The sequence below is a fragment of the Manihot esculenta genome, chromosome 13, assembly GCF_001659605.2.
Source record: "Manihot esculenta cultivar AM560-2 chromosome 13, M.esculenta_v8, whole genome shotgun sequence".
Taxonomy (NCBI): domain Eukaryota; kingdom Viridiplantae; phylum Streptophyta; class Magnoliopsida; order Malpighiales; family Euphorbiaceae; genus Manihot; species Manihot esculenta.
The window spans coordinates 36,902,263-36,929,835 of NC_035173.2; the positions used below are offsets into that span (position 1 = coordinate 36,902,263).

General features: G+C 37.3%; 1 protein-coding gene across 4 annotated transcripts; it reads right to left on the reverse strand.

Moving 5' to 3' along the window:
• Window positions 1–14,162: 14,162 nt before the first annotated feature.
• On the reverse strand, window positions 14,163–27,419 carry LOC110630373 (conserved oligomeric Golgi complex subunit 1). Of its 4 annotated transcripts, none has more exons than XM_021777835.2 (6): window positions 24,828–27,418; window positions 23,688–23,885; window positions 21,422–21,702; window positions 19,301–19,480; window positions 18,115–18,292; window positions 14,163–14,814 (listed from the first exon to the last, which is right to left on the reverse strand). In XM_021777835.2, exons 1-6 carry the CDS (start codon window positions 27,051–27,053, stop codon window positions 14,641–14,643), a joined length of 3,237 nt encoding a protein of 1,078 aa, XP_021633527.1. In that variant the 5' UTR covers window positions 27,054–27,418; the 3' UTR covers window positions 14,163–14,640. The 4 variants fall into 4 exon arrangements, with proteins under 4 accessions (XP_021633527.1, XP_021633528.1, XP_043805179.1 ...); XM_021777836.2 differs by having other exon boundaries at window positions 23,688–23,882; window positions 24,828–27,417; XM_021777837.2 differs by having other exon boundaries at window positions 14,709–14,842; window positions 24,828–27,419.
• Between the last annotated feature and the right edge of the window lie 154 nt (window positions 27,420–27,573).

Below are 27,573 nucleotides of genomic sequence, written 5' to 3' on the forward strand. Positions count from 1 at the left end.
TTACTGCTGCCATCTCAAGGTCATGTGTGGGGTAATTCAACTCATGCTTCTTCAGTTGTCTAGAAGCATAAGCAATCACCCTCTCATTCTGCATCAGTACACAACCCAGTCCCACACGGGACGCATCACAAAAGACTGTAAAGTCCTCATCACTAGATGGCAGAGCTAAAACTGGTGCTGAAGTCAACCTCTTCTTAAGCTCTTCAAAACTCTCTTCGCACTGGTCGGTCCACACAAACTTCTGGTTCTTCCTGGTTAGTCTGGTCAGAGGAGTTGCTATTTTCGAGAAGTCCTGAACAAACCTCCTGTAGTAACCTGCCAAACCCAAGAAACTCCTTATCTCCGTCACTGAAGTGGGTCTAGGCCAGTTAGCCACAGTTTCTGTCTTCTTGGGGTCCACCTCTATCCCATTCTCTGACACTACATGCCCCAAGAACGAAATGCTCCTTAGCCAGAACTCACACTTAGAGAACTTGGCATACAAGCCATATTCCCTCAAGGTCTGCAGAACCAACCTCAAATGATGGGCATGCTCCTCTGCATTCCTGGAATACACTAAGATATCATCTATGAAGACAATAACGAAGTGATCCAGGTACTGGCTAAACACTCTGTTCATGAGATCCATGAATGCTGCAGGGGCATTGGTTAACCCGAACGGCATTACAAGGAACTCAAAATGCCCATATATGATCCTGAAAGCTGTCTTCGGCACATCCTCTTCCCTTATCCTTAGCTGATGGTACCCCGATCTCAGATCTATTTTGGAGAAACAACCTGCTCCGGCTAGCTGGTCGAATAGATCGTCGATCCTTGGCAATGGGTACTTATTCTTGGTAGTGACTTTGTTCAACTGCCTGTAGTCGATACAAAGTCTAAGGGATCCATCCTTCTTTCTGACAAACAACACTGGAGCACCCCAAGGTGAGGTACTCGGTCGGATGAAGCCCTTTTCTACCAGTTCTTGCAACTGTTCCTTCAATTCCTTCAACTCAGCTGGAGCCATCCTGTAGGGAGGGATAGAGATCGGTCGGGTTCCAGGCATCAGTTCTATCTCGAACTCTATCTCCCTAGCAGGTGGTAAACCTGGCAGCTCGTCTGGGAAGACGTCTAGAAACTCTCTAACCACTGGCACCGAGGCGGGCTCTCTAACCTGACTGCTAAGCTCTCTCACATGAGCCAAATACCCCTGACATCCCTTCCTAAGCAACCTACGAGCCTGAAGAGCTGATATCAGACCTCTAGGTGTACCCCTCCTGTCTCCTCTAAAGACAACCTCTGACCCATCCTGAACTCTGAACCTGACTACCTTGTCCCTGCAGTCCAAGGTAGCACCATGGGTAGATAGCCAGTCCATCCCTAGAATGACGTCAAAATCGGTCAAATCTAGAACCACCAGGTCGGCGGACAAGCATCTTCCCTCAACAAACACAGGACTACACTGGCAGACTGACTCTGCCACTGATGGATCACACTTGGGTCCACTGACCCAGAGAGGACACTCTAACTCAGAGATCATCAACCCCAACCTCTGAACGGCTCTCGGAGCAATAAAAGAATGAGATGCACCAGGGTCCATCAAGGCATACACATCTGAACAACCAATGACTAAATTACCTGCCACCACGGTGTTAGATGTATCTGCCTCCTGCTGAGTCATTGTGAAGATCCGTGCTGGAGCTGATGGACCTTCACCTTTGAAACCCGCTGAAGAAGAGGCTGCCCCTCTCCCTCTGCCTCTGCCGCTGGCCTGAGTCATGGTTGGAGCTGCTGGCTGAGCTACACTGCCAGAAGCTGTCTGCTGAGACTGTGCTCCAAAAGCTGCCCTAGGACACTCCCGAGCCATGTGTCCCTCTTGCCCGCATCTGAAGCAGGCTGCTGTCCCAGCCCGACATACTCCCCTGTGTAGCCTCCCACACTTTGCACAAACTGCATTATCCGCGCCAGAGCTTGAGCCACTACCTAATCCCAGACTGGACTTGACCTTGTTCCAAAACTTGTTCTTCTTCGACTTCTTGGTGGTACTGCTCCATCTCTTGCTACCTGAAGCTGCTGCACTAAAAGAAGAAGAGCCTGGGGTCTTAGAACCAGAAGGCTGTGCCACTGACTGTTTGACTGTCCCCTGAACGATGGCACTGGCCTCCATTTTCCGAGCCATATCCACTATGGCATGAAAGCTCTCCCTATCTGCTGACTGGATCAAGGAGGAATATCTGGAGTGGAGTTTCATGATATACCTCCTTGACCTTTTTTGGTCTGAGTCAAGATTCTGCCCTGCAAATGGCAACAGCTCCAAGAATCTGTCTGTGAACTCCTCTACACCCATCTCATCAGTCTGCCTCAACTGCTCAAACTCTATCATCTTCAGCTCCCTTGAACTATCTGAGAAAGCCCATCCTGCAAACTCGTTTGCAAACTCATCCCAAGACATGCTGTCTACTCTCGGGTTCACATAGTTCTTGAACCACTCTCGTGCCTTCTTGCACTTAAGAGTGAACCCAGCCATCTGAATGGCTCTACTGTCATCAGCCCCAATCTCACCTGTAATCACCTTAACCCTTTCAAGATACACAAATGGGTCATCCCCTTTTTCATACTGAGGAGCACCCAATTTCATGTAGTCAGTCATCTTGACCTTGCTCCCACTGGCTGAGCTAGGTCTAGAAGGTTGGGTAGCTGGGGCTGCTGGTTCTGTAGGTGGTGGAGGTGGTGCAACATTTTCTGAGGTAGGGTTTGCTGGATTTGGATAGTAAGGTGGGGGTGGATACATTGGGTATTGTGAATATGGTGGGTAGTAGGGTGGGTATGGCATCTGTGTGGGATAAGGGCTAAAGCTATGGTAATCCGATGTACCTCCCATCGAATACCCGGGATTTTGTGAGAAGGGTGGGTAGTAAGGTGGCTAAACAAATCCCGAGGCCTGAGTGCCTCCTTGGGATTCTCCCATTCCCTCTTCTGACATACTAACTCCCAAACTGCCATCCCTCCTCTGCTCTACATCCATTTCATCCCCCATGTCCTTTGACGCTCCTCCCTGAACTGTTCCTCTGACTGATCTGCTTATACCCAGATCCAAAGACCTTCTAGGGTCTCTTACTGTTCTGTCCCTGTTGGACCTGCTTGACATTGCCCTAGGCAATGTAAGAGGACGGGCGCTCATGCCCTCATCCTCAGGTGGCACTCCAGTCAATCGTGCAGATCGACGAGTTCCTCTCATCCTGTTTTCTGAAAGGCAGCACATAACAAGCAAACATAAGCATCATATGGTTCATGTGGGCACACATAAACCCTCATCACATATCATTAATGCACATGCATATAATCATGGCATTTCACATCATCATGCAAGACAGGACTCCACACCCTATCCTAGTGGACATGATCTTCCTATTGTGCTTGACCTTCTATAACATCTATGAGCCCAACACTCTAGGTCCGACCATATGAACCTAGGGCTCTGATACCATTCTGTAACGACCCGAAAATCGGACCGCTACCGGCGCTAGGATCCGGGTCGACTTAAGGCCGCCGGGACCCGTAGCAAGCCTGACATGCTACCTGTAAACCTGTTTAATCCCATACATGATCAACAACATATATAAAAAAATTAAAACTTTTCTTTCATTCATTTCTCATACACCAAACTCAACCTGTGCATGCACTAAACATAATCATAATCATAAACTTGACCCCTCTTTGGAATCCCATCAATGCCTCCAAAGGGTGGCAATACATGTGTTGAGTTGGCTAAACATAGACATCCATAAACATTAAGATCATGTATCAAAAGGGATTACAATAACTATGGTCAAGCACACTTCTAAACCTCAATATCTTTATACAAACATGACTATACAACTTTACATCATTTTACCGTTTATCATGTCCACTTTCTAACTATTACAAGACTTTACTCTTCTTGACTTCTCTGTCTAGCCCGCACCTGCAATCCTGGGGGATTAGGGAAAGGGGTGAGCTACAAGAGCCCAGTGAGCAGAATAATAAAACATTTAAAACATATGATAACATGAAATGCATCACATCACAGCTAATCACATCAAGGATGAATTTGTCACCAATAGTCCCCTACATGGTCCAACTGTGCCAAGGGCGTAGAATGGGCCTCACTAGTCTTTCTCTTACACAACATAACATAACATGGACCGACTGTGCCAGGGGCGTAGAATGGGCCTCACTGGTCTTTCTCTTACATGGTGCCAGGGGCGTAGACGGGGCCTCACTGGTCTTCCGTACTGTATCATCATAATCATAACATATGGGGACTAAGGATCATTCAACGTTCATCCACATCATCAACATAATATGCAATGCAACATATTCGTGAGTCTAATGCAAACATCCTATTATATCTCATGGCATTCATGATGCGTGAATTATGCTAAAACTGATTTATTTATTTAAAGCATAAAAGTTATTCCACTCACCTCTGGCTGAAGCTCTACTGACTCAGAAGCAGCTGAACTCACTGCTGGGGTCCTCGGTTCCTCGGGTCCGAACCTACACAGGTGGACTCAAATGAGGGACCAAACAACTAGAACATTACTCTGAAAACATCCCCCAAAAACCCCTTAAAACACCCTAAAACAATCAGGTAAAAACATGCAAAGGAAGGCTGAACAGGGCAGGTTCGGCGGCACCTTCGGCGGCCGAAAGTCCCTCCAGAGCCGAAACCCAGGCAGGTTCGGCGGCACCTTCGGCGGCCGAAAGTCCCAGACAGAGACGAAAGTCTCTTTTCGGGGGCAACTTCGGCAGCCGAAAGGCCTGCCTCCCCAGCCATGTTCGGCAGCCGAAAGTTCCTTCGGCTGCCGAACCTGGTTTCTGCCAAAGGGCAGAAACTTGGCTCTTTCAAGCACATTTGCCTCCAAAACTTCCAATCATGCATTTAGCTCAACCGAAACATGCAAATATACATACATTGGCTCCTAGGGGCTTCAAACTAACTTAAACCCCAACTACAACACACAATCCAACATACATTGCTCAAAACATAACATTAACTCAAAAACCTAACTATGAGCTAAACATGCATTCTACCCCATAGATCTTGCATAAAACTTACTTTAAACATGAAATGAGCTTAAGATCGGCTCTTACCTCTTAAAGATCGAGAGAGAGACGTCCTAAACTCGGAGGTGGGAGATTTTGAGTTCTTGAACCTCAAAGCTCCAAAACTTGCTTTAAACTCGAAAATCTTCAAAACCACGTAAAAACTTGTGAAAATCAAGAGAGATTGGAAGGAAGGAACTCAAGGATGGTGAGGAATGGCGGAAGGACTCACCTTGGCCGAAAATGGGGAAAAGCTCGCCCGTTTTCGGCTAAGGGACCCTTTTATAGTGGCTGGCCAGGCCACGTTCGGGGGCCGAAAGTGCCTCCGCATGCATGCCATGTTCGGCGGCCGAACTTGAGGTTCGGCGGCCGAACCTGGACTTCCCTCACTTATGCCTTCGGGGGCCTAAGGCACACCCGAAACGCATGCATGTTCGACGGCCGAACTTCGAGTTTCGGCGGCCGAACCTGAGTTTTTCTTTAAGGTTGTTTTCATTCAAAACTCATTAAAACATTTCATGAAAACATGGTTTTACCCTTCTAGAGGTCTCTGACATCCGAGATTCCACCGGACGGTAGGAATTCCGATACCGGAGTCTTGCCGGGTATTACACCTTATATCATTTAAATAAATCTAAAAGGAGTTCAAAATTATATTCATATGATCCAAATACACTAGAGGCGTACTTTATTCATATAGAGCATATTTGGTGCAATACTTGCAATTATGGGCTTAAGGAGCGTAATCAAGTCTATGGCCAAAGTTACATAAAGGGAAGCCTAAAGTGAAGATTCATGAAGCTTTTGTGAAGATTCAAGTCTATTGGACCTAATTAGAAGGTATATAAGTCCATCAAACTAAGTAGCAGATTTGAAGAAGCATGTACAATACATGTGCAATTTAAGAAGCATGTGCGCAACTCATGGACAGCCTTGAGGGACGTATTATACACGTTATTTGCGCCTTAATGATGTGTTTTGTAAGCCCATTTATTTGGATTAAGCTTATGCTATCTTATTTGCTTTAGTATTGCTAGTTTAATTGTTTGGACCTAGTTTGGGCCTTAGTGTGCTGACCTCTTATTATGAGATATTAAATTCAGCCAATTTTATTTAAGCACTTTAGAGTTTAGTTTATCCTTATTCTCTTAGGGTTAGATTTAGTTTTCTCAATATAAACTCATATTGTCATTTGCGTGAGACAACTTCTTTAAATAAAATTTAAAATTATTCATACTATTTGTGTGTCTTTATTATTATGAGAGTGTGAGATTTCATTCTTTCAATTGCATTAAGAATCAAGATAAACTTATCAATTCAATTGTAGTGACTCGAACCTAAATTTATTAGATGAGTGATATTCCTTTAGCCATCAGACTAAACTAGGTTAGGCATAGATTGTATCACTTCTTAGAAGGTAGTCTAGGTAGCTTTTTTTTATTATACATCAATTGATCCCAATTAATATATAATACACAAAGCTCTCTACCTTTCAATAAATAATACTCTAATGTTTTTGAAAAAATCTCTCACCCATAATACTCGGATTAAAAAAAAATCAACTCCCTTTCTCCCTTTCTTATTTGATACATAATACTCAAATTAAACTAAAAAAGAAATTCTCTCTTTTCCACATAATATTCAATGTGTGAGAGAGAATTTTTCTTTTAATTTGAGTATTATATGAGAGACAAAGAATGTGAGAGAGAATTCTTTTATATATATAAATTTTAGTATTATGCGTCTAATTGAGTGGGGGAGAGATAGACATTTTCTTTTTTGAATTTGAATATTATATGTGTACAAGCGAATTTTTTTTTTTTTTTTGTAAAAGTTGAGTATTATTTGTAGGAGTTAGGTCTTAGAGTTTACATGTTAAAGGTTAGGGGATAGGGTATATGGCATAGATTTAGATTAGGAGTTTGATGTTAAGGGTTAGATTTAAGATTAGTTTTACGATTAAGGTAAGGATTATAGATTATGAATTAGGGTTAGCATTCAATATTTAGGGGTTAGGATTAGGGTTCAAGTTTAGGGATTGGGTGCTATGATTTAATGGTTTAGGTGTTAATGGTTAAGATTTTATAGTTTACAATTAGGGGTTATGAGTTAGGGGTTAGGCATTAGGTGTTAGTGATGAGGTGTGAGGCATTATGGTGCCATGTTAGGTTTAAGGATTAGTATTAGAGATGGAGATTATGATTTAGAGTTATGGCTTAAAGTTAAAGGGTTAATATTTGGTTATTGAGTACGGGTGCGTAGCTTTTATCTTAGGGGTTAGGTTTAAATTTAAAATTAGGATTAGGGTTAGGGGTTTGTGGTTAGAGGTTAGGATTTAAGTGTTAGGGTTTGAATTGGAGTTTCAACATTTATAAGTAAAATTCAAATTTAATGTCAGACTTATAGTTCGGAGATTAGGGTTATGAAATGGGAATTAGAAACTAAGTATTAATGGTTAGGATTGGGGGTTAGAGGTTTGGACTTATACATTAGGATTAGTGGTTATGTGTTAGTGTGTCAAGTTGGAGTTATGAATTAAGGGTTATGGTTACGATTTAGAGCTTTGAGTTTGGGGTTGAGAAATTGGAATTTTAAAGTTATATGCAATCATAGTTGTATTTTAGTGTGTATGATTAGGGGTGAGCATTCGGTCGGTTCGGTTCAAAATCGAACCGAACCGAATAAACCGAAAATCGAAATTTTAGTGTTTATGAAAATCGAATTGAACCGATTTTGGTCAGAAACCGAATCGAACTGAACCGGTCTGATTCGGTTCGATTCGGTTCGGTTTGATCGGTTTCGATTTTTAATAATTTTTTTTTATTTTTTACACTTTATTTTTAATATTTTAAAATTTAATTAAAATATTTTAATCTTAATATGATTTAATTTCTCTATATTATTGAAAAAATATATTATTATCACTAATCGATTCGGTTCGGTTTTTTCGGTTTTTTTCTGATCAAAACCGAACCGAACCGAAATAACCGAAGTTTCTGAAATTAAAAACCGAACCGAACCGAAATATATAAAAAACCGAACTAAAATTTTAAATCGGTTCGGTTCGGTCGGTTTTTTCGGTTTGAACCGAATACTGCTCACCCCTATGTATGATTAAGGTTTACATATTAGGTTTTAGGGGTTATAATCAGGGTTATCTATTGAAGGAATCTCTATTGCTTGATGGGCAACTAAATCCATGGCTGGATGATGAAGAGGCGGGTATTGATAAAAATGCTCCATTATAGTCTGGATTTGCCACTCAAGCTCAACGACAACAAGGTAGTACTGGTAATAATTCTTTTATTTTATTCATCTCTAGTAGTGATGATGTTGATGATGGTGGTGATCAAGGTGGAGGAAGAATCGCAGTTGAAAGAGGTGGTAGTCATCGTTCATAAGATCCACCTAGTCAAAGACAAAGTGAAATTAGAATTGCTTCTAAACCATCTCCGGTTGATGATTTGAAAATCATTTTTTAACACATTATAAAATTCTTAAAATTCATTTTATAAAAATATCTATTTTACCCTTCTATAGTTTTCAGCTCCGAGATTCCGGATTTCGACGGAGATTTTATCGAAAAGTTGAAATTCGGATACTGAAGTTTAGTCGGACATTACATTCTCCCTCCAAATAACATTTGTCCTCGAATGTTCAACCATACAAGCAACCACAAAGCATACACAATAAAAAAATACATAAACTATTTAACAACTTACTTCAAAAGAGATTAGTATATTGCCTAACCATTGACTCTCTGTCTCCTAGGTATACTCTTCCATATTGTGGTGATTCCATAAAATTTTCACATCTCAATTTTCTTATTTCTTAACTTTCTGATCTGCATGTCTACGATCTGTACTGGCTGCTCAACATAGGTGAGATCTTTTAGGATCTCTACATTAGGCTCACAAAGAATATTGCTTGGATCTAACATGAATTTTTGTAACATAGAAATATAGAAAACCGAATGGATTCTCTCCATAGAAGGAGGTAAATGTAACTTGTAAGATACATTTTCAATCTTTTGCAAGATTTTAAAAGGTCTGATGTATCTTGGAGCTAGTTTACCTTGCTTTCCAAAATGAATCACCCCCTTCATAGGAGACACCTTAAACAATACCATATCTCTCTCCTGAAAGATGAATTGCTTTTTATGGATATTTGTATAGCTCTTCTGCCTACTCACAGCTATTTTGATTCTTTCTCTGATGATGGGCACCACCTTGTTGGTGATCTTTACTAATTCTGGCCATGCTAAAGCACTTTCTCCTACTTCTTCCCAACAAACAAGGGACCTGCACTTTCTCCCTTATAATGTTTCATAAGGAGCTATCTCAATGCTAGCATAGTAATTGTTATTGTAAGCAAACTCCACCAATGGTAGATGTTACCTCCAAGAACCACCAAAATCTAGCACACACATACTCAATATGTACTATATGGTTTGGATGGTCCTTTCTGACTGTCTCTCAGTTTGTGGTTGTAAAGCAGTGCTAAAATTCAACTTTGTGCCCATAGCATTCTGCAGACTCCGTCAAAACTTGGAGGTAAGCTGAGATCTCCTATCTGACACTATAGAAACTAGAGCCCTATGCAACATGATGATTTCTTCCATGTAGATCTGTGCCAATTTGTCCACAGAGTAACCACTCCTGATAGGAATAAAGTGAGCAGATTTGGTCAATCTGTCCACGATTATCCATATGGAGTTGTGTCTGTTGGACGTCACTGATAACCCCACTATAAAATCCATTACCATGTTTTCTCATTTTCATTCTAGAATCGGTAATGGGTTGAGCATCCCAGCTGACTTCTAATGTTCTAACTTTACTCTCTGATACATCTCACAAGCAGCCATAAACTGATCCACTTCTCTCTTCATAGAAGGTCACTAATACACTTTCTTTATATCTTAATATATCTTGGTGGCTCTAGGGTGGACACTGTATCTGGCATTATAAGTTTCTCTCATAATGTCCCATTTTAAGCCTATGTTATCTAATATATATAATTTGTTTCCATAACGAAGAACCCCTCTATTGTCAAACCTGAATTCACCATTCTTACCTTGCTAAATTGCTCCTCCTATTTTCACCAATCTTAGGAATTTCAATGTTGAAAAATTACAATCTTAGTCCTTAAAAACTCTATGACCTTGACACTCCCCCACTTAAACGGTCGACATCCTCGTCGACTGAGCTTATTGGGGTTCTTCAGTCTTTGAGCTCGACATTATGTGGTTGAGACTGGGGAGATACCAACAACTGAATGATTTCATACCAATGAGTTCATACTAAAGAGCTAGCAGCTCACAGAGATCAATTGAGGGAGATACTAACAACTGAATGAGTTCATAACAAAGAGCTAGCAACTCACAAAGATTAATTGGAGGAGATACCAACAACTGAATGAGTTCATACCAAAGATTGAGACTATCCAACAATTTAATCAAGCAAGATTGGGATTAGATCACATTGCGAGCAAGCCTAAAAGCGTCGAGCTCAAAGATTGAAGAACCTCAACAAATTCAGTTGATGAGGACGTCGACCGTTTAAGTGGAATAGTGTAGTTTTTAGGGACCAATACTGTAATTTTTCAATATTGAAATTCCCTAGAAGCAATATTAGGATAAATTAGTATAAATTAGTAGAAAGTTAAGGACCGAGATAATTTGTTGTAATTCCTTTTCATGTATTTATTGTGGGAGGATATGCCTTATGAAATATGTCGATGTCTCCTCCTGCCATAAGCCTATTTGTTTCTAAGGCTCTTTAAAGGGGAGTGACTAGTTGGCCACCAGTAAGGGTTGGGCCTAGTTGGCTACCGTAGGCCTATGGAGTTCTTGCATTGTGCCTTCACTCCTTGTAGACCTTTTCTCTTGTCTATAAGGGAGGTGAGGATTATTGTAATGATTGTGTCGATAATAATGTATAATTACTATTTAGTCTCTGAAATAAAATAAGTAGATTGTTTATGAATTTTCATATCCAATTGTTTCTCTGATGACTCTTGTGAGGCTTATAAGTATATGTTGTTTGTTAGCTTCATTGTTGGCTTGTATAATCTCGGCTAACATGATTGCTTGTTATTACAGATTATTAAGTGATTCTTCAGGCTGACTTGGTTTGAAAATAGTTCAAACCAAGTGCCGCACGGTTTTAAGCAAGTGCTAAAATCTGAAACCATGACATTATATAATTTTTCAAAAGCAATATTGAAAAAAATTAGTATAAATTAGTAGCACGTTAAAGGCCGAGTCAGTTCGTTGTAATTCATTTTTACTTATTTATTTAGGGGGTGTCACCTAAGACATATTGATATCTTCTCTTGTCATAGTTCATTTTGTTCTTAAGACTTTTTAGGGGGGAGTGATTAGTTGGCCGCAGTGCGAGTTGGGTCCTGCTGGCCACCGTAGACTTGTTGAGTCTCTAGATTGTGCTTCCTCTTATTTCTCTTTTTTGTGCTTAGTTGCCTGTTGGTATGTTTGTGTTGCTATAATTATTTGATAATGATATTTTCTGACCTTGACATTCCTTTGAATAGGATTTAATTGATTACGTATGGGTGGGGCAAATGGGTTGTACAACTTATGGACTTATACTCCGAGCCCTTTTTTATATTTATGTTTTTTCTAATTTAAACCATGAAATGCTTATGCCAGTAAAAAAAAAAAATTAATTATTTAATTTCCAAAATGTTGAACCAAGTAGTGTGTGACTAGTGATAAACCTAGCAACAACATGGTAAATTCCCCAGTAATCTTAATAACCATTTATTTATCTCCAATTTTATATTTTATAAATTTTTATAATTATTCGCTTGTACTTTAAAAAAAATCAATTAGATTCCGTAGTTTAAATATTTAATCTATTGCACTTTTTCGTCTATTTAATTATTGATGTACTAATGACAAAGCCATATTATGTGCCATATGTATTACATAATACAATATAGTTGTAAAAGATAACTTTGTACTTTTTAAATTACTATATTTTATCCTATATTTTAAAAATAACTAATTAAATCTTGTACTTTGAGTATTTAATTAATTCTACTCCACATTTAAAAATTTTTTTATACAACTAATGAAAACTCCAATATAATTTAGTCAATTTTTAAATTTATTTTCTGACTTTCTTTCTCTAAAATAATTCTAAATCAATTTTGTAATATATTGAATATTAGATGAGAAGTAAATTGTGAATTTTTTAAAAAGTAAAAAGTTAAAGAATTATTTTTTGGTTAAGCTAATATGACATGGTGAAAAAACTATGTAATTTTCAAATTGTTGTCATTCTAATTCATATTGTAAAATTATCAGTTAAATTTAAATTTTTTAACTCAAATTAATTTTAACTGTTATTTCATTAATAATTTTATAATCCGGATTAGAATGATAAAAATTAAAAAAGTACACAATTGAGTTCAAATTTTTTTGGCAGGGAAACTGCAGGGATGACGACCACAGTGAGAGTGATAGGTTAGTGAGTATGAGAGTGTGAGAGAGTGTGGAAGCAAGGACAATCAAGTCATTTTATGCTCCACTGATTACATTTTTTGATAGATGGGCATGAATTTAATAGAATTAAAATTCCAAGTACAAAATCGATACTTTAAAAATGGAGATACATATTTGTTAATTATATTAAATATCAGAAATTAAAGTAATTTTCCTATCATAAAATTTGGCTCGATAGTTGCAAGACGTTCTTTCCACTGAAATCATGTAGTGTCACTTACAAATTTTCAGTAAGATCATGATTGAAAGATCAAGTGGTTCACATTTAATGCAGATCAAAAAATTTCTACTAATATAAGATGTCATTTTGATTTTTTATGATTTTCAAAGAGTTGCAGTTCAATAATCGAAAGAGTTTCCTAGCCACATCATGGGCTACCCAATTCAAATTCGAAACAAAACAACTGCTCAGAAGCTAATCTAGAAATTATGTTGAAACCAAGCCACAAATCTACATTTATATTGAAATCAAGCCGTGCAACAAAATTGAGCATAAGAAAATGCGTAATAATGGCTTCTAAAATGCGAACTATTATCGTGTAAATTTAGCTAGTATTTCAAATGCAATAACTGAAAAAGAAGTTTCTAGCCAAATCATAAGCTACGCAATTTAAATTCGAAGCAAAACAACTGTTCAGAAGTTAATCTAGAAATTATGTTAAAACCAAGTCACAAATTTACATTAAGGGCAACTAATTTGAGCATAAGTAAATGGGGAATAATAGCTGAATAATAGCTTCAAATAAATAAAATTAAAATCATTGCAACAGTAAGCAGTCAAGCATTCTCAACCATTCAACGCCTGGAAATGACTGGGTTTGTACTTCATACTCTTTTTTTCTCTTTTTATTGCAGAAAGTAATTACTCCGCGTCATGTTTAACCATCGTTAAAAATTTATTTTATAATCATCTAGAATTAAATTAATTTTTTAAAAATTTAATTTTTAAAATCAAAACAATAAAAATTTATTTTTAATTTATAAAATTAAAATCCAACAGAAAATATAAAAAAAAAATAAAAAAATGAATGTTTTCCTGTATAAAAATAGACTAGAAAAAACAGCGTTCTAAGCGATTATAAAAACTTTAAAATAATATAATAAAATTATAACAGTTAAATTTAATATTAAATTTATTTGCAACGGCTAAAAAATTTTACAAATAAAATTTTCAACAATTATAAAATCTTGAACGATTATAAAATCTTTTGGCAAAAATGAAATAATAATAATACAAGAGTTGTGCTCACTTTAACAGCAACACATTTTATATATATATAATATGGGGAAGACAGCTCAAAGGATATCATTAATCTAGACTCTTGATACATTTTCAATGTCAAGACATGGCTTTAACTCATCAAAAGTCCCTTTTATATGCATTATGATTGAACCATGACGCATATGGTCCAGTGATAGTTATGGCTGCTGCATAATATCCACCAAGCAAGATGGAATTCTAATTTTTACCGCGAGATAAATCGAGTAAGTGCAAGAAAAGTCTCCTGTAGCTGCAGAACCTGGATCATAACAACTTGCACAAACATCTTTTGAGACAAGCCACTAGAGAAACCGAGAACCAAGACTGACCATCTTCTAAATATTCAGATCCATCATCAAAACCTCAAACCTAATAAAAGTTCACTCTGCTTGTTATGTTGGGAAAGGCAACAGTTTCTACATAAACGAGAACTCTGAAATATACATCTCACACACTTGTACTATACTACTTTCATTCCTCCCAATAGAATATTGACATAGGAACATAATTGCTTATGATTCCCCATAAGCAACACTTAAAAATCCCTATTTTCAAGGTTCCTTGAATACAACCACTATTTTAACAGCTCCAACCCCTCTGTTCACTTCACCTGTGAATCTTCTCATTGGTTATATACACACCATATGTATAACCATTCCACTTGGGTCACAGGTACCAAATTCCAGCATCATAACCTCCCTATATTAGGGGAATTTCTTAGTGCTCTTCACTGGAATAAAGTATTGCAACTGATTAAAGGAGAGAACAGAACAGATGAAATGTGAAATCAAGAGTCTGATCTGGTTGCTGTAAAGGATGAAAGAAGACCCGCAGCTTGGGCAGGTAAAATATCACCAAATGTTGACATGGCAGCTGCTGATCGATCTTTGAATATCCCTACTTGCCCATCAGTTAAAATGGATCCCAACTTTAGGGTGCTCTCTCCGAACCTGCTGCCAACCTGTCCACAAGGGAATTTGCTGTCACAACTGTGCTTCCAAGATAAATGACAAATTATCATAATCCTTGTGAGTCAACTGGTTAAATTAAGCAACATATAGAAACATTCTTTAAAATACAATTTTGAGGATTTTAGTTTCATAAACCAATATGCCTAGTTTTCCTATCCCCTCCTATCCACTTTCTTTCCCTCTCTGCTACTATATAGTAGCTTGAGAAGAGCTCACAGTTTGAAAACTTGTTTCTCTTCTTTTCTTGCCCAATTCAAACTCATGACTATAGTTTCCCTCTTCTTAACCACCTAGCCTGGTTGCTTGAGCTGTGTACATAACATTGTCTTCCCCTTTATATCAGCAAAGGAGCCACATAAAAGATAGTGCAAGTAATACATTCTAGAAGTGAATAAGAACCAAGCTACTGGCATCAAAGAAAAACAACGCATAAATATTAAGTCCATGGGATGATTTCCAGTCTCTTGCATGCATGTCACAATGTCTCTCATCAAAGTTAGAACTCTACTATCAGCTCTTCTTAGGCTCTAGAATACTCCGAAAGTATGACCTCTAAGTCTACATCCTCCTTACCGCCTGCCTTAGTGTCAGCCCACTGAGTTGCCAGTATAACTTAAATAAACAGAATTTGTAAGAAGAAGAAGAATAAACAAAGCAAAATAAAATTACAGAAAGCCCGGTAATTACTGTCCATTTTGTTTCGTTAAAATTACTGCATTCATGTAATCAACTACAAAGCTAAGCCCAATCAGATCATGAAATTACTACCTTCAAAACCCTACACCTACCTATCATCCCCTAAACAGCCCAATCAATGTTACCTAAATCGCTCATACTCCCCTTGTATCATGTTTCTGACTTTTCGTACTCAAACATGATACACTTACATACTGAAACAGTTAAATCGGCTAATTGTGCAAAAAACAAAAAAAAGGAAAAAAAGAAAACTAGAATATAACAACTATGAATTTTAAAAATAGTTATTTTGAGATAAGTTCCATTAACTTTATATACACAAGCATCTTAAATAATAAAATAATTCCTTTGAATTACATGTTTTTTATGCATATAGTCTTACAACGAATTTATCTATACGTTTCAGCATTCAATGGTCCTTTATAGCGTGACAACTAAGCTTACCCCTTTGTAACAAGAATTATTAAAATTAACGTGCCCATTTAAGTCTGTTCACCCATTTAAGTCTGAATAATGGTCCCACGTACCATGATGAAACCCAAATTCAGTAACATTGAGCCCAATTAAGTCTGTTCACCCACACCACACAAACAGCCCCTTCTTCAACTTCTATCTATTAGACCACAAAATTAACCTTTTTGTACACCATAACTATTTACCAAAAAGCTTTCTTTTTATAGTTCCTTCACCAACAGATAGACCTGAAAATTTAAGCAGCAGTGCAGAAATGCCAATTTTACCACATTTCTGATCCAATTAGAACCACAAATGCCAATGCTGTCTTCTAGCCTTTAAAACTTATGGGAACAGCTAAACCATATTTCAGCATAGACGAGATCGCAGATTTCTTTTTCTGTTTAGAGGAGAAACTAAATGGAATGCTTCCCAAATCACATATTGAAGATAGATACCCACAAAATACTTTCAAATTCCAATTTAATAAAATGTTTAGTACTTTCTAAGAGGCGCATATTAAAATCATTCATTATGGGAAAATAACTGTATGACCTTAACTTCAAAAAACAGCACATAAGAATAGGCTAGTACTATGGTTTTAAATCGCAGTCGCGGCCACAGATTACGGAAACAGGCCTATAAAGGTCATAACGTAATGGTAACAGCCTATCGCCATGCAAATTTTTTTGAAAAATTTGCAAAGTTAGTGAAATTAACAAATATTGAAAGGTAAAATCAAAACTAAGTTATGCAACTTAATAATAAGTATAAATATATCACATAAACTCAAAATTTACAATTTTTAAACATCATGCATGATAATTAACCTCAATTACCATCAAAATGAGCGTTTAGCAGATTTTTTAGTAGATCCACTTTGATCTTCTAATAAAAGTTATCAAACATTTTAACTTCTAATCATTTTTATTTATACATACACTACAAAGTAAAAAACTAAAGGGATTCAAGAAAATCTAAAAATTATTGAAAAATAATAAAAACTTAAGATCTGAGTTTGTAATTGTTATAAGTTATAGGAAGTAAATACGTTAATATAGGAAGTAAATATTGATAGATGGATTAGTCACTTAATCTTAGGATTATATAATCATAAACTTGATTTTCCTTCCTGTTTAGATACCGTCTCTCATGTATAAATAGGTTGTAATCTCTATCGTGAAATACAACAACAAAATATTTTATTTCTACATGGTATCAGAGCTATTCTTGTGGAGATTTAATTTTTCTCTCTCTTGTCAAGTTTTAAAATTTTTGGAGACAGTCTTGTTCTTTCGTATTATCTATTTAGGGTAATATTTGTCTCTCATCGTCCGTCCACCTAGAGAGGACACCGAAGTTGCCTTACAAGCCGTTTATCAAATCTGTGGTTCATTTGCCGTTTGGATGTTGGGTGGAGGCGTTTAGTTGCCTTGCAACCCGCTTGTTAGATCTGTGATTCGTTTGCCTTTGGGTATTGGGTTATCTTCCTTTAATTCGTTTGAAGGTAAAGGAGTATAGAATTTTGGTTGAAATGGTTTTTGACAATATTTTGGATTATCCATATAACATTTGGAGACTTAGGGCTCTGGGTTACCCATAAAGGGTAACATTTGGAGACTTAGGGCTCTGGGTTTCCCATAAAAGGTAACATTTGGAGACTCAGGGCTCTGGGTTTCCCATTCGTGTTACCCATAAAGGATAACGTTTGGACTCTGTTCATTTTCGCTTCTTTGCCACTATAGAAAACGTTGTTGAATACAAGAACGATTTCTCTGTCCTCCCTCCCCTCTTTCTAAATAACTCAGATGATGAAATAAAACTTATCTTAGACTTAAGTAGCATTCTATTAAAACTGACTGCACATCAATGCCCCACCAACCAAAAAAATACAATTCCAAGGTCTTGAAATACATAAAATTTGGAGGACACAATATGATCCTGACCCACTCAACTCAGGACACTTATATGGTAACTGAGCTTTAGGCATACATAAAGATGCTGTGCACAAGTAAGTGATCAGATTGCCATTTTGTTCTTATAATTATAGCAAGTGAGGCCTTTCACATGAAATCTGAGCCACAATATATGACAAGCATTTCAAGGGAAAAAGGATAAAACACTAAGCCATACACCCATACCTGCATAAAGGACTTCAAAATTGGTGCTGCTACACCAAAACTTGAGTTGCCATTCAAGTCAATCTTTTGTGAGAGCTCCCCATTGTTATAGGCTTTCCAGGAACTTCTTGAGGAGATATCATCTGAAGCTGCAGGAATGGATGCCTTCGCTGTTCCCCTTGTGGATAAGACTGGAGCACTGGATAATTAAGACAAAATCATAAGCGAAGACTCATTTCAAAATGAAAATAGTGAAGTGCAAATTATAAGGATCATTGATTAGTGTTTGGCATACATGTGTGTTAACTGACCTTAGCCAAAAAAGGTAAAAATAAAATATAAGCTACATAAAAAACCTTAAGTAGGGGCAATGACACATGAGCATATCTCAAACCAAAATGATTTCATTGGTTTCAAAATTTTATCAACTGAAACAGAACATTAAACTAAATCGATTCCATTGGTTTGAAAATTTGACAAACTCAAATTGAACAGGTAAGCTCAATTTTACAAGGGGTTAAACATAAGGACATAATGTTCAACAATGTGTGCCATTAAAAGTGAAGGCACCATCTGATGTGATTTCTTCTAATTGACAATGGACACGTCTCTCATCAAACAATTTAAAGAAGGGGCACACTATTTCTTTGCCTCAAGGAGTTCAGACAGAAATAGAATATAAAATGGCCAGCACTAGAAATTTCTTCACAAAGATGGGCACAAGCTCAATCAGATTCATTGTGATGAACTACAATCGAAAGGAAAGAAACTTTCTATTATAATCCCAAGTCAATTTGCTCATGGTTAGCAACATGGAGACTGTTGATAAGCATTATATTTTTTATGATGAATGTGCTCATACTCATTGCATAACAAACTTCACGATGGAAAATTTAGCCAATGTAGAGACTTTATCTAATTGAAGTTTGAACAACCAAATTTTGTGCCTTTTTGAATGGGACAAATTTTTTCCTCATTGACAAGAACACTATATCCTTATTTAGTTCCAGCTGATCCAGGGCATTTGTCCAAATGGTTGCTCAATCCAACTTGTAGAGACAGAAGTTTAGTTGGTTAACTATTGATTTGGAATGATGAAAACTGAAACACAAATAAATGTCTAGTGAACCTATTTGGTGGTTCCTTCATGGTTTTATAGTCAGTTTATCATCTCTACTGAGTACCTTCCAACAATTTGCTAAAATACCTGATTGGAAGGTATTTGAAACGAGGAACAGATGAGCATCTCATTACATTTGACTCAGGATTTGAAGGCAGTTTCTGCATGGTATCTGTGTACATCCGCTTCAGTTGCACGAAGAATCCAAAGAGGACAGCATGTCGCAGGTATGATTGTTTCTCATTCTCCCAGAGGTATGACTCATACCTTCAGTGGATAAAATAAAATTAAAAAACACAGATATTCCACCATGCATTAAGCACCAGTTTTCAAACTATAAACAACATATAGAAACATACCAGAAAACCATCAAGTGTTGTTACTGTAGCACACATTTAAGGCACATTTAGTGGAACAGGGTAGCTGAGGAGAATTGGACGAAAGTCTCAACAAAAATATGCAATATAATGTTCTAGAACTTAAGGATTCCCATTGATATGCTTACAGAACAGACAAAAACAAACTCAGGTGTTATGTGGTAGTAGTCACTCTACATCATATAAAAGTACAGCAAACAATTTCAGAATTAAATCTTTAAGTTAGAGGCTAATTTTTGTAATGGTTTACTAGTATGTTTACTCAATTTTAAGGGTTTAAAGCAACAAAATCATATTGAAATTTAGGCGAAAAAGCTTGAAGATTGAAGGAATAATAAAGCATTAAATAGCTTGAAGATTGAAGGAAATTACTAATAAAGCATTTTAAACTTCAAACTTAGCATTCATAGGCATCAAACATGATCAACTGGGATCATAACTAGGCTTGGGGTTGCATAACAAAACCCTAAAAGACATCTATAAACTTGTAAAGTTTCTGCATAACATGTTTGCACTTCAAAGCATGATTAGGGTGGATTAATAGCTAGGAAGTTTTCTATGTAATTGAAAACATAAAGACCTGTAGTACCCCCAAGATGTGAATTCTAAAAAGGAAGATCCTGATAAATAATGGTTACTCAATCCAAGGCAGGAGATGACTTTTATTAGGGTGAGTGAATTTTATACTTCAAACCAGAGTAACATCAATATCGTCACTATCATCAATGAGAGAACCTCTCCTCTCCTTTCTTTACAGAAGCAGATCAGAAAGCACATGAAAAGCTCCAGCTCCGACTCAAAGACAGTTGATATCATTATGATTACATAACGTATGAGAATCCCTATTACTTCATTCCTAAAGCTCCATAAATTATAAATTTTAATATCATACCAAGAAGGATTTTTCCTTTCACCATGGCCAAAAAGACAAGCATATGAAATAATTACAAAGTTTTTTATTGTGTTTGAAAAGGGGCAGGAAACAAAGTTTTGGGCATCACAAGTTTGCATAACACCAACACAGTACTTAAAGGCTCTGTACAAACACAAACCAAAAATGGCAAAGCAATCTCATCCATAACTAATCCCTCACAAACTTTATATTAAAATTCAAAATAACATTTACTTAACAATACCAGGACTAAGATCCAAGTACATTTTACACCGTATACGCTTTCCAAATGTAATGATCTCTCATCCTCCAATTTACATGATGTCTCCCAACTAGGGGTGTGCATTTAGTTTAACTGAATGAAACTTCTAACATGTCTAAAACAATAACTAAAACAAAATCAACAGAAAACCAAACAGAACTTAGATTAAGAATATTCAATCAGTTACCAATTATAACCAAACTAACCAAAAAAATAACATAATTTATATTACTAATCAATAAAATAGTGATAGAATATATTTATAATTATCTTTTATTTATAAAAATAAGTAATATAATTATTTTGATAAAATAATAATCAATAAGTTCATTTAATAATCAATAAAAGGCAAAACATCCTCTTACCCAAATAACCATTAGTTCAGTTTGGCTACTCGGTAGTAACTAAACAATGCAGACCCCTACTCAAAACTTGACCTCCAAAGTAGATCATGATTCATGATCCTTATGCCAAACAATATCGGCAATCCCCTAAAGACAGTTATACTCCCTTAGAGGTATGTCATGAGTCATAAGCAAGAGATGCTCACAACCAGTAAAGCCTGAAATCTTTTATTTATAACAATTAAAAATTCATTAGTATATAAGATTATAAATTTCTGAACTTTTTGTGCGTTTAGAGAGGTATGATTTATAAATTAAGGAAAAGAAACTTACGTAAGCCAGTCTATTGGATCCAGTTTTTGTGAAAAACGACTAATTAACCCTTCAATACGCTCTCCAAAGACTGAGTATGTTTGTCTTTGTTCCAGCTTCCTTCTGAAAGAAACCTTCACTGTAGGACTTTTATATAGGTCCTCAATCATATTGGAATCACCCCCAGAAAGAACATCTGCAGCAAATTTTAGGTCTAAGAGTATTTGTAGAACTCCTTTCTCTGACACTTGAGATGCATGGGAATCTCTAATCGATAGGAAGTCCTCATAAATTTCAATGAGCTGCATGAAATATCAGAATAGAAGATATGTGTAGTTAATAGCACCTTCAGCAAAACCAATTCCTCTTAACATAGGCCACCACATGAAAAGAATAAAAGTGAAATCCCATGCAAGAAAAAATGATCCTAAGAGGAGAGGGAGGTGGGGGAGTGGAAAGCAATATATGATGGAAAGGAATCGCTACTTTGCGGTGTAGCAAAATTTAACTAATGTATAAGTAGAAAAGAACAACAGTCCTGCTTCAAAAACATAAAAGTGGTTTGATTTCTTTACAAGATGATAAGAATTGATATAACGAACTGAATGAGAAACCTTAGACAACACTAACTATCAGGAAAAAATAAAATATGATCCAACTGAAATTGGGCCTGCAACAACAAGCTGTTCGACTTGGAAATCAAGTAAAAGTAGCATTACTTTCTAATCCAAAATTAGATTCAACCTCCAAACATCTGACTCCCAAGACTAAAGTAGTTATCCCTAACCAGCTATATAGGCATAAACCAACTTTTCTCTGCAGAATATAAAATATGCAAAAGCCAAGTCATGGAGAAATGCAACAAAAAATTCTCCTGGACACCATAAAAATACTTTATGGTGACTCATGAAAAGAATTTGGGAAAAGAAAAAAAGGTTGAGAATAAATTGCAGAAACCATCAATTTCAGCAAAAACCCTAGATTGAAATCTCAATACACTCAAGAAACAGGTTTCTTGAAAAGCAGGAAGTGAAAAATTAAAGGAGAAAACAAAAGAAAGAACCAGAAATCAACAGAAAAGAATTTGATTCAAGAAATCAAGGAAGAAAGAGAAAGAAGAAGAAATAGAGAGAAGAGGAAAAAATCTCAGGGAAAAATGAAGAATTAGTGGGAAAGAAGTGAGAAAGAGAACAACAGAAAGAAACCTGAATCTGGATATGGATGCAACTCGGAAGAATTAATTTGCAGCTCTAGCCCACTTGTAAACAAGCTCTAATACCAATTTGTCAAGAACAGAGACTGAGAACAGAATTTAAAGATGAGAAAGAGAAGAAATTGAGATGAGAAGTAGATGATTAGAGGGAGATGAGAAAAAGAATAAGTTTAGATGGGAAGAGAAAATAGAAAGAGGAGGGAGGGGGGGTGAGAGGGCCAGAGAGAAGGAATTGTTGTATCACTGAATTCTTCACTCCTGAAATCAGTTACAATGGTACCTATTTATACATGTTATCCTATCCCCTAATCTCTTATTAGTATTATTGTAACACTTGCTTGGGATGGAAAACCAACCAAAGAAAATGATTGCCAAATTTTATTCTGTAGCAAGAAATAAGAAAGATTAACCATGCCTTTTATTTGGTTAGATAAATGGAAAGAAAAGGAAAAGAAAACATTTAACATTATCAAGCTAAAAGAAGATAATTGCACGAACCATAGAATGCAACAGATAAAACTACTAATAATTATTAAAAAAGTCATTCTTTTCTTAAGTTAAAAAGGAAACATATTTTACTAACCTAGAAAGAACAAGAAGTAGGAAGAAAGTTTCCTCCTAAAAAGATTATAAGAAACAGATAAAGGTTAAAATAAAAGGAACCTCCAATCTCATATAAAACAACAAAAACTTCCCTAACTTCTCCATATGCAGCACACCATATGGCACCCAAATATATCCTACAGAAGTAAATGTTGCTGCAAAAACTCCCACATTCCTTTCCACCAAAATATACCAAACCACTTCAACAACAAGCCTGCTGCTGTTTAAATTTAAACAAATAGTTCCTCTTGCTACCACACTATGATGATTAAAAGCTATAATAAGGGAAAAGGAAAAAGAATGACATAAATAAAGATTCTAATTTATTCACCATGATCACAGGTAAAGAACCAAAAGTAATACATGCAGGCATTATTCAAGTGTGTGCTTGTCAGTGTGCATGTGCAAGTGTATGTTGAAATAGAATCTGCAGAACAAGTAAAAAATCGGATGTCCCATCAAGCTACATACCTTTTGCAGTAGTCTTACTGCAAATTTTTGTAAAATCAATTTGTCAAGTACATGGCCCCCAATCCTATGAATTTCTTCACATGCTCGAAAAAGGAAAGAGATAATATAGGAAGAAGGCAAGGATGGGAGTGATATTTTCATTTCAGAATAGTTCTCATCAGACTGTTCTTGCTTGATTACTGTCTCATCCCAGCCCTGCTGAATATCCAGGAGATAATTAAACCAAACACACATAAAAACATACCATGAATAATGAGAATACAAGAAATAATCAGGTTCTTCAGTTATTTTATGCACAATGACTCGAGCATAAGATTGTTATTACTATTTAGCACATTACTGTGGAAGGAACAGTAACTTTTTCAGGAAAACTGGACACAACATATACAACCATGTAACTATTGGCACACCAAGTTAGTTCATGGTTTTACAGTGATGCCAGATTCTGGGTCAAATGAACAAGGTGTTTCACAAAGAACGATATGAGGCTTTATGTGAATGCAAATACAAGCACATGCATGTTTCAGAGTGTTTTTAATATCCTAAAAAAATTTTCTTGAAGTGTGTGGTACATGTAAAAGAATACCAGACAGAAACATAAATTACTAACATCCTCTCGAAAGTTGATCATGCATAAATTTTTCTTTAATCTAATAGCTTCGACTAAAAGCATCAAAAGGAAGTAAATAGCAAAATTTCAATAAATGTATAAGACACAATCAAATTGACATGCCAAAAAAATAGAGATAAAGAGAGGAAAAAGAAATATTTGAAGCAGCAGTAAGAGGAATAGACAGCATCTCATAACTTGTAGATATCCATCAATTAATCTGCTTCACATAATTGTAACCTTTAAGTTTTCTACATTTAGCTTTTGTTTCACAATGAAAAACTTCTCCTGGCATTACTTTCATGTTTTATATTTTTTAATTACTTGCAAAGTTCTCCTCCATATTACCACCTCAGACGCTCATCCTATTTACATAATATGAAGGGAAGAGAAAAAAAAAGTAAGGATATATAATTGAATGCACTAATTATAAGCCACAATAGCACATGTCTACTTCCAATGTTTAATACATGAAACAAAAAAGTCACAAAAAAAAAAGAAAAAAAGAAAATCCAACCAGTAACACTTACCCTCAAGGGAATTGTTGCTGACAATCCATCATCCTTTCCAAGGTCTCGAGCAAGAATGTTTGAAAGCTCATCAGATAACCAGAATATCCACAAGTTGTGAGCTCTGATGGAAAGTTCCCTGGTGATTCTAGCTAGTTCTTCAAGTTTAGGACTTGAATCTTCACTTGCTCCAAGCAAAGCAGCTGTTGCAGATGAAGTTTGTCGTCTGGCGCGTGTTTGCCTGCCAGGACTACCAGCAATTGGAGAATCTATTGCAACTTGAGGTTGCCTTAATACAGATGGTAATTTGTCAAAAACTGCAGCCACATTATCTTTTGTCCAAAACCTTGGAGATCCAAGTATCAAGGAAACATGTTTTGTGTGGTTCTGAAATGCAAACAACAGTCTCCCAATAAAAAGGGATCTCTCAACAACTATAGCAGGTGGCACAGATGGACTTCCCTTGCTGGCACTTTCCATGGCAGCATTTAACTTGTCAAGGATCCTCTTAAGCTCTGACAAAATGGTGGACAAGCAACTGTAACATCTCTCTTGTAGAAATGGGCCCAGATCTTTTAGCCTGAGTACTGCCTTTGGAGATTCTAAGAAACTGAGTAAATCCTCAAGCACACTTTGACAGCGACTGTCCACTGCATCTCTTATTTGACTAACTTCAGGACCGAAGTATGCACTGAGACAACTCTCAAAATCATTTTCTTCAGCTGATGCCTTATAACCTGATATTAGACTAGACTTATTTGCATTGGATTCTATAAACCAAACACCACCACCTGTGGAAGGTCTGTTCAGGTAACCCTGGAAGTCGATATGTTCGCCTGGAGCCTCTCCAATTGTGCCAACGGAGTCCTCCACATCAATACCTTTTGCCAAATCATCAAATGCAGAGTTGATAATGTCTTTCATCCTCCGAACAAAAGCATCCTCAAATATTTCATCCCATAGATCTGAGTCATCTTCTATAACCAGCTCCCGGATCCTACTCCAGGGCAACTCAATCTCAGAGCCAAACACACTCTTGAGCCAGTCCAAACTCCCCTGCAAAACTTGCTTACTGTCCATGGTCCCTCGTATCAATTTTTCAGCCAATGAAAGTTCCCCACCAGTGGCAATAGCATCAATCAGGTACTTGCCATTAATATTACTCACAACCTCTCCACCAGAATCTCTCAACCAAGTCATACAAGTACTTGCAATGTACTGTTTATCAAGAATAACCATGGTGGACTCCAATCTTTCCCTAAACAATTTCCACAACCTCACCTCCCCATATGGGTTAGGAATTCCACCAAACAATTGAGAGGCAGGCGGGGAACACAAAATAACTTTGTAAAACAGAGGCATATCGTTCAGAACTTGCAAAAACAACTCACCGACTTGCGCTACACTAACCTGAATGATCTTCAGAACTTCACAAAATACAGAAGCCACAACCTCACCGGTGGCAGCGTTATTATCATTACCGCCAAAAGTAGCTAACTTCTGCAAAATCCAAGACTTTCTAGTATCAAGAAACAAACCAAGAACCTGCTTAGGATCTAATTCATCGATGACAGCAACCGCAGCCAAAGCATCAACATAGGCCCCAATGTCGAGGCCCGGATCCAATAACCTCTCGCGACTCCGCTGTGAAATCTGGGCCTTGAAGCTCTCCACAATCTGCCACTGATGTTGCAAAAGTGGGAAATTGGACAAGATCTTGGTGTGATCCCATTCAGCACTGGATTCAGCATCAGCATTGTGTGCCTGCATAAGATTATAGTGCACATGCTTGGCACGAATGTATCTCCCAGCGGCTTCCAGAAACATGGACTCGTCGAGGCATCCCCAGATGTTCTCGGGGGTGTCAACCAAGTACTTGACGCGACACGCGATCCCGTAGATTCGGAGACGAGCGGGGTTAGGGTTGGTGAATTTGGGGGTTTCCGATACATGAGATGCTGAGAGGGAACAAATGTTAGTTTGGACGGAAGCTATATTAGAAGAAATGGACTCGCAGGAGGACTTCATGAGGACGATAGAGTCAGCAGAATCAATAAGGTCTCTGTAGCGGTTGCCAACCAATTGGCGAAGCTCCTCCTTCTTGTCCTGGATCTGTTTTCTCGTTGTAGCTTCCACATCCCGAATTTGAGAAATCGGTTTCGTACGGAATAGTGTCTCCGCATCTCGGTAGCCTTCGCCGCTGATTGTAGCAGCACGGTCGTCCGCGGAGGCTGATGATACTCTCATTATTGATCAATGGGCTATAGTTTTCAACAACGCAGGGGCAAAAACCAGTCTTGCTTAATTATATGACATATCCAATTCAGAAAAACAGAGAGAGGAGAATTTCAGATCTGACTGACTTCTGACCAACCCGCGAAGGGTTGTGAAGTTGGACGAAGAATGAATCTATATCTGTGTATGTGTACGGAAGTTTCCGGCCGGCGGCCGCTCAACTGTTCGAGCGCAATGCAGTGGTGGTTGGTTCCGATTCCACAAGGGTAGAATGGCTGGTCGAAGGTACAGTACAGTAGGTATCAGGCGTGTTCGTTTTGGCTCCCGAGCGCGAACGAGAAATAGGCGATGGACCATCCTTTCGAACTACTCGTGGATTTTTTATTTTTTAGGGAAAATTACTTCTTAGTCCCTGAGGTTTAACGTAATTAACACTTCTGTCCCTCTATTTTGGCAACCCAAAACTTAAGTCTCTCACTTTCTCTTCGTCCAAATTTATAGTCCTTCCGTCCATTTAAACCGTTTGGTCAAA